Genomic DNA, 8805 nt, shown 5'->3' with positions numbered 1-8805 from the left:
GGATTCGCGTGAAAGGAGGCAAGTCCTTCGCGCAACAAATATACCGCCGGTCCAAAGTAGAACCTAAACTGCAGTCCCCATTTACGAGCCCTGTACAAGCTACATTATCTAAAGCCACGGCCGGCCCTGGGGCGGGTCAAAGCGGGCGACCGCCCCAGGCCCCCAGGCCACCAAAATGGGTTAGTCCAAACAGTACTGTACCATTTCCAGCAGGCTTCCGGCACCAGTAGATAATGTATCAGCATAGGATGCAATCCTGCACCGTGTTGGTAGCCAGTACTGTGGTATTTTGGCAAAAAAACAAGTACACAAACTGACACCAATAAACATTGGCTGGAAAATTATTGTATGTGGATTAATTTTTTAATAATAATTAATATTTAAAATATGTTAATTTTTATTAGAGAAGATCCCTTTTTTTCATTTAGTCCTAGGTCTAAAAAATATCAGGACCGGCCCTGTCTAAAGCCAGTGAAAAACTGCAAACATACGGGCGACGATGCTGAGTTAGCCTTTGACAACCCAACTTGCTTAGTTAACCGGTCATAACTGAGCTCAATTTCGTGGATGAGATTTCCCCTCTCTCCCTCCACCGCCTACTGGCCAACTAAACCCCACAAAATCCGATGCTTATCCATTGAATGAGTAATATTTCCTCATCCAAACCGAAATGGATGCCGCCGTTCGCTTCATTTATCTCACAACAGATTCCAAATTCAGCCAAAAAAATGCTTTCTATCCTCTCTCCATTTTTTTGAGTGCTGGATTGGATAAAATCCCACCCGAAGAGCGACAAAGAAGACCAATAAAAACCCCAACTTTTTCCTCCCATCATCACCGAGAGTACGCGCGCGAGAGAGCGAGAGCCGGCCATGGCGTCGATTCCTTGCGCTATCTATGTCTCCATCCCTCCTTCTTCTTCTTCTTGGGGGCTGAGGTCTCCGTTCGTGGCTCTCACGAGGCGGCTCGGTTGGCTCCGGGACTCGAGGATGAGGGCCAAGGTGGGTCCCGCCTCCACCGGCTCGAGGGCCAGGTGCTGGTTCCGCTTCGGGAACAAGGGCGTCGACGCCGAGGGCGCCGGGATCTACGGCAGCCAGGCCCGCGACGATTTCGACCGGGACGACGTCGAACAGGTGATCCCAGTCCATTTTTTCTTTCCTTCTTTATGCTTTCTTGGCTTTTAATGTCAAATTTCCTTAGGCTGTTCGTACTCCCAAATGATTTCATAATTGTACCCGTGAATTTGTACAAATTGGATGCATAGAGCTTTCAATTCTGTATGCATTGAGAAATATGAAATCGGCCTTTATGTGTAGGATTTTCTTGTAGTTTTGATGCAATTTTTGTTGTTTGTTCTGAATGTTTCGATCTCTTGGAGAAGATGGCGCCTCTTTGTGACTGAGATCTCCCATAAATTTTGATATAAAAGTCTAAGTGTTAGGAAGTTGCTCCTTTTGAAACAAAAGGAGCTGTTTAATTTATTGTTCCTTGCCACCGTACCAATGGGCGCATCTTACCCTTGGATTTGCATGCTTTGCTTCTCTACCTACCATTGGGAATGAGTGGTTTGATTGGATAAAATAACAGAATAATTTAAGACTTTGAGGCGTGTAAATCGCTATCTTTAAGATGATACTTGTCCCCATTCAAATGAGTTTGCTAACTAAAGCCTTATGGAATTTTGCAGATACTTGACTTTTTAATATGTAATGTAGATACGTGACCTTTCAACCTAAAAATAGGTGATTTTTCATCCTGTAAATACGATTCTTCTGTTTAAACTGAAGTCTAATATCAACGATTGTCTTACGATGGTGAGACAATGCAAAAAACATCTATCCAAAACCATGAGACTTAATTTTAAATTGAAGTCTATCTTGTAGAGATAGATTGAAAAGAAGTCTCTTTAGAAAACAATCATAAACATCCGTTGACCCTTTCTTTTCTCTTATTGCTATTTATTTATTTCTTAGAGGAGACCATACGATACATCTATTGCCCTTCCTCTCATTTTGTTCCTTTTTTTTAAAACATAAATATTACAATCTATCCAGCATTCTCCCACTAGATTGTAATATTAAATTTTCTTTAGCTTCTAATAATACAGCCATGCATGCATGAAAGTATCTTTCAATTTAAACCTTTAATTGGTGTAAATATTTTAAAGCTCTAATGAAGCTATTGGCGGCCAAAGCTTCAATCGATATTTCTTTGTATTAAAATTGAAAATGTCACACATATGATTACATTCAATTTCAACAAGAAGTTCATAAACACATTTTAGCACTATTAAGGCTATGTGCTAATCCTGGTTTCATGAATATTTATAAGAGTAAACCTTTAAACTCTTGTTAGAAGCAGCACTACTATATTCATATAGGTGCTTATTTGTGTCTATGTTATTATAAATATTTGAAAATAATCTAGATTCCATTAAGAGTAAAAATTCATCCTCTATTTATTGTAACAGTTAGCATTGATTTTTCTTCTTGGGACTAATATAAGTTTCAGTGCCATCTCAATCGCATGTTAATAACTTGTTGTTATCCTTTAAACCTTATAACTAGTTTTTGCTAGAACAAGATTGGGTTCCCATTAGTGGTGACTAATAAGAAAGGATTTCGATCCCATTGTAGTAAAAATTTTTATTAATTCTCTTGGCAATCATTTGGTTAAAGCATCCGCTAGATTATTGCTAGACCTCATATAAATGATGGTAATAACTTCATCCATTATTAATTATTTGACAAATTCATATCTTAAACTTATATGTTTAGATTTTCCATTATAGACCTTGCTATATGATCTAGACATAATTGTTTCACAATTGTAGTGTAGGGATGTAGGTGGCATATGTTGTAGCAATAAACTTTTCAACCATTTTCCTTCTGTACTGGCAGTTACCAATGCTATAAATTCAAATTCTATGGTTAAGTGTGATATGCATGTTTGTTTTTTAGAGGCTCAACTTATTACTCCACCTCCAAGTGTAAAAATCCATCTAGATGTTGATTTATTGTCACTTGCATTTGTAATCCAACTTGCTTCAATGAATCTTTCTAGTACAGCTGGATAATCAAAATAGAATAATCATAAATCAATAGTTTTCCTGATATATCCAAGAACTCTGCTATTTGTTGTCCACTGATGTATACTAGGTTTACTAATGCATCTTGAGAGCTTGCATATTGCTAATGCAATATCTCACTTGATAGAATATATTGCATATGTTAAGCTTTCAATCACACTAGTATATTCAAGCTGTGCCATTGCTCTACCAAGATTTTTAATTAACTTAACATTGGGATTGTTTCCTTTATTCCAAGATGTTTAAACTTCACCAATAAATTCTCAATATAATGGGATTGATTCAAAGTGTAACCCCTACTATGTTTCTTAACCTTTATGCCTAAGATAATATCTACTTCATTAAGATCTTTCATCTTAAATTTAGAAGTTAGATACTTGTTAGTTTCAAATGCATCTTCTAAATTGGTTCCAAAAATCAGCAAGTCATCCACATAAAGATAAATGATCATATGATAACTTTCAGTGAAATTAGAATAAATGCATTTATTAGCATTGTTATGTGTGAATCCATTTGACAAAATTATTGAATCAAACTTTTCATGCCACTACCTTGGCACTTGTTTCAAACCTTATAATGATTTCACAATTTACAAACTTTCTTTTTATTTCAGAAAGAATAAAACCTTCTGGTTGTTCTATATAGACCTCTTCATCATGGCCATCATTTAAGAATGCCATTTTAATATCCATTTGATGAATATGCAAATTATGAATTGAAGCTAATGCATAGATGTTATTCTTACCATTGATGCATATGCATCAAAATAATCTATACCTTCCTTCTGTGTATATCTCTTGGCTACTAATTTAGCCTTGAAGGCTTGTATAGACCCATCTATGCTATATTTTCTTCTAAATACCCACTTACATTTTCTATATTTTGATCCTAGAGGTAAATCCACAAGAATCTAAGTATTGTTAGACAATATTGAGTCAATTTCATCATTCATAGCTTCTTTCCACAATGATAACATGGTTTATTCTTTTTGTTGGAATTGCTATTCTTCTTGAAACCATAACCTATCTTTTGCACTTTAAGACTCTTCTAGTGTTTAGAGTTTGGTTTTTATTAGATCCATTTTTCACCAACAATGTGCACTTTAGAATTTAGAAACACAGCATCATATTTTCTAAATTCTTCCTTAATCCTAAGATGCTTTAATAGCTATTCTATAGTGAAATCTTCTGCTATATGCAAAAGTTTCTTCCTGCGATCATTCCAAGTCGGAAGAATTTTACAATAATGCCTCCCACTTGAAGTGATTTAGGAACAGCAATTTTAAGATCATGGAGTCTATCAACTAGAACTTGCAAATCATGCACTTGATCGATGATGGATAATCACTCAATGTATATTCAAAATATTTCATAATAAAAAATTTACCCATATTTTGCCTTTCTCTTCCAAAGCTTTCCAAATATCTCGAGGAGATTGAAGAGAAAAATAGAGATCATAGAGACGGTCGGATAGTGCATTCAAAATATGGCCTCGACAAACAAATTCATCCTCTCATCACTTCTCCCATTCATTCTTAATCTCTTCAGTATTTTGTGGTGCTTTATTGGGAAAAGGTTGTAGCATCGGACCTAGCACATATGCAATCTTTAGTGCTGTTAGAAGAGACATCATCATATCCTTCAGCGACTAAAGTTGGTTCCATCAAATTGATCCAATTTGATATAGTCTGGATTCATGACTTTGAAAGTAGCACTTGATTCGGTAGCCATCGCGAATATCACCTTAAAAATGTTGGGAATGAGTGGTTTGATTGGATAAAATAATGGAACAATTTAAGGCTTTGAGGCATGTAAATCACTATCTTTAAGGTGATATTTGTCCCCACTCAAATGAGTTTGCTAATGGGGTCATGGCAAATCATCCCCATGATATAATCAAGCCTTATGGAATTCTACATATAGTAATTCGAAGAGATTCCCAAAAATTCTCTAGAAAACTATTTAGAAACTAGAGGGAAGAACAAAGGTTTAATATGGAAGGGAGAAGATTGCCGTTTCCGAGCCTAGGAATGAATTCCCTACCGTATGGTTGACCGGCGGTTACTAGTGATTCCGGGCTCCGGGAGTGAAGTCATTTAGTTGGTTTAATCTAAATAGATAGGATGTTGATATTTAAGGATGCTAAAAAAGTGCAAGGTAGGGGACTGACTACATTCATTAACAGCCGGCTACTGATCGAATCGATTGAGTTTCATCCAAACATCTTGTTGGATAGCCCAATATGGGAAGGGGTTTTTAGATACCTCAAGGTTGTTAACAAAACGAATTAGTAAGGTCACAGGGCCCTATATTTATAGAGTTTGAATAGGTGCAAGGGCACCTTTCTCTTAATACGTGGCTTTTAATATGTAGATGTGTGACATTTCAATCTGAAAATATGTGACTTTTCATCCTATAAATAGGATTCTTCAGTTTAAACTGAAGTATAATACCAACAATTGTCTTATGATGGTGAAATAGTGCAAAAAGCATCTTTTCAAAGTCATGAGACTTTAATTTTAATTTGAAGTCTATCCGGTAGAGATATCTTGAAAAAAGAAGTCTCTTTGGAAAAACAACTGTAAACATGCGTTCACCCCCTCCTTTTTTTCTTGTTATTTGTTTATTTTTGAGAGGAGACTATACGACACATCCATTCGCCCTTTCTCTCCTTTTTCTCTCTACCTACTCAAACATGTAAGTTTTCTCTTGTCTACCAATTGCAATTCCTTATTTCCAGGTACAAGGCTTATTTCTACATTTTATCATCCAAAATCTCTCGTCGAGGCACAAAGCTACCTTCGCTATGTGAGTACTAGTATTGTTCTCATGGATTCCCAAATCATGCCGCTGATTCAGTTTTGACCACCTTTTCTCTCCTCCCTGTTGTATTACTCATGCGCTGCCAAAGCTTGCTCCTGCTTTAGTTGATAGCAACATCCTCCTGCTTCACCTTTTAGGCAACTTAGTGTTCTGTCAACTCTAACCTGATCCTAGAATTTTTTTTTTTTTTTTCCCCAAGGGAACTTGATCTAAGCATTTTGTTCTTCTATTGTCGATGTCTGACTCCTATGTTACGACTGTCTACCACTTGCTTTTTGCCCTTAGCTCCATAGGATTAAGGCTTTATCATGTTTGACTCTATTTCACAATACTAGTTTATTGTATGCATAAAAACTCATCAGGAGGTGCAGAACTAATATGATGCATATAAACATCCAAAGTTGCATCAGTTATTCCAGTTGTTTGACGTGGCTGTACCTAATATTGTCCTCTTTTTGGTTTTGATGGGAATGGTAGGAGTATCCCATAATCACATAGGGTTTGTTATGCTATGGATAAGTAAACATTTCCTTAAGTTCATGCATTAACATTAAGTCTCTGCTCAGCAATAAAAATGAGGTTATTTTGCATCAATTTGGGCGCATTTGAACCTTCTTCATATTATATTGTATGCTTATATGTGAATTTTGACTTTTCCTTTTAACTTTTTCCTCTCGTATGATAATGCATATTACTATAAACAGCTCATTTGTTGAGTTAGATGCAATCAGAAGCTTGAGTGTGGCACTAACACCATGGGGTTTAGCATGTCCAATAAATGGGAGGCTACATGCTTCTAAGGTACTTGAAACTAGACAGAGTACTTACATGGAAATCTTACATTTTCATTTTTCTTTCTTTTGTCCTTAACTACTTCTTTAATAAGGCGAAAACAAGTATTTAAATCCTGTGGGATATTGGTGTCTCGGTTTATCTAGGGAACAATATAGCCTATTGTCCCATCATATCCTGATGGTCGTTCTTGTTGAGCATCCTGGTGAGTACCCTCAGTCTCCCCTCTTCTTTTTTCCTTTGTTTCTTTTTCTTTTTGTTTTACTTTCTTACTTCTATCATTCCTTTTTTTTCTTATTCTTTTCTCTCTTTCTTTCCCTTCTTTCCTTCTTTCTTTCCCTTCTTTCCTTCCTTCCTACCTTCCTTTCTCATCTCTCTTTCTTTCTTTCCTTTTTGTTCTTCTTTCTTTTCTTCCTGCTTTCCTTCCTTTCATTCTTTTCTTCTTCCTTTCTTTCTTTCATGTTTCTTCTTCTTTCCTCATATGAATGGTTTTCGAAGTCTCGCCTCGGTCTTAATCTTGTTTTCTCAAAAGAACAAGATGGGACGGCTGGGATGCCCCTCATCATGCCACGGTTTGAACATTGGTTAAAAACATGGTTCTGATATTAGCTTGCGGACACAATGTGAATGCACGTGCACAAGCATGCATACCGATACACATGCACATACATAGACATGCACACACATTAATACATGCATATACATATACATGCATGGATTTTTGGAAATTGCCACATTCTAAACTTAGTAACCTTTTTCATCTTATCATAGGTCATTTAAATATCTACCCAATCCTAATGTTTCGTTTGTTGCGAAAGTCCCTGCTCTTTTTAGTTGCATTATACAGAAACTGAGTCAGTCTAGCTTTTTAAGTCACACACTCCCGTTTTAAACTGTGTTTTTTGAGATCTTTATGATATTTAGTGGAAGTTGGAGAAAGAAGCAAAACACCCTCGAGGTGGCATGATCAGCGAATCATATTAGCACTTTGTATTGGTATTCCATCAAATTCTATTTTCAGTCTAAAAACTTTTATGCTCAGTTATTGTTCTGCAAATTATTTTGGAGGAAAACGGAGGAAGTAAGGTACTTCCACCAGGTAATGTATTAATATTATTTAATAGGATAAGGACGTGGGTTCATCGGTTCATGGGAGAAACAAAGTCCCGTGTAGAAAATCCTAGCTACTATGACCTAGAGATCGTTAACAGAGAAACATACTATTGTTCTGCAAATTATTGATGGCTTATAAAGTTTGTGGTTCTTTTAGACCTATCTTGATTTATGATCCACCTGAGAAGACTCGGAAGATTGATTTGCAGTCCTTGACACAACGGGACATCTGGAAAATATAAATCATACTACTGTTATTTCTTTTAATCCCAGTACATTTTTGCAAGAAACAAGACCAGTGTAGTTGGAAGTAGCAATGTTTGTTGCCAAAGAATATGATCTACATTAATGCCAAATTACTGATGAATCATGATGTCTTCCAATTGTTTGCAGTACTTCAATTATATGGGAATGCTTGCTGTTGAGGGTTCATATGATAAGATGGAGGCCCTTCTAAACCAGAACATTCATCCAGTGGATATCTTGTTGATGTTGGCGGCCTCAGAAGGTGACAAGCCAAAAATTGAGGAACTATTGCGAGCCGGTGCAAATTATGATGTTAAAGATGTAGATGGAAGAACAGCTTTAGATAGAGCAACCAGTGATGAGATCAAGGACTTCATCCTAGGTTTTCCATTAAGAAAGCATGAGTTCTGAGTTGCTCTGTTCATAATTATCTCCTTTTTCTTTTCTTTTATATTTTTTTGGTCAGTTTTGCTCTTGCAGAACACTAGAATGTATTTAAATGTTTGCAGAATGTTAACCAAATCTTGCCTGGATGTTGCAATTGTGAGTACAAACTCATCATATCATTCGTCCCCTATTAATACATTCTGTGCGAGCTACCAAGTACTCAAAAAGTTGATTTGATTGCACAAGATATGGCATCTGCACTGCCATGTGCATGTAGTGATGAGCTCCACTGACTTCTAACAAAGATATTCAATATCTGAATCAATTTAAGCATAGTTGGCCTATCAAGGTAAACCG

The 8805-nt window shown here is 36.4% G+C and overlaps 1 protein-coding gene across 1 annotated transcript; it reads left to right on the top strand.

Annotated features, from left to right (window-relative positions):
* Nucleotides 1-610: 610 nt before the first annotated feature.
* On the top strand, nt 611-8594 carry LOC105046882 (protein LHCP TRANSLOCATION DEFECT). Its single transcript, XM_010925628.2, has 2 exons — nt 611-1133; nt 8209-8594. Exons 1-2 carry the CDS (start codon nt 873-875, stop codon nt 8470-8472), a joined length of 525 nt encoding a protein of 174 aa, XP_010923930.2. The 5' UTR covers nt 611-872; the 3' UTR covers nt 8473-8594.
* Nucleotides 8595-8805: the final 211 nt, after the last annotated feature.

This window comes from Elaeis guineensis, chromosome 6 (genome assembly GCF_000442705.2).
Source record: "Elaeis guineensis isolate ETL-2024a chromosome 6, EG11, whole genome shotgun sequence".
NCBI lineage: Eukaryota > Viridiplantae > Streptophyta > Magnoliopsida > Arecales > Arecaceae > Elaeis > Elaeis guineensis.
This window is presented reverse-complemented; position numbering and strand designations above follow the sequence as displayed.

Coding starts and splice junctions, on each gene's coding strand:
- LOC105046882 (XM_010925628.2), top strand. CDS start 873: ATGGCGTCGATTCCTTGCGCTATCTATGTCTCCATCCCTCCTTCTTCT. Junction 1,134..8,208: donor ACCGGGACGACGTCGAACAG/GTGATCCCAGTC, acceptor AATTGTTTGCAG/TACTTCAATTATATGGGAAT.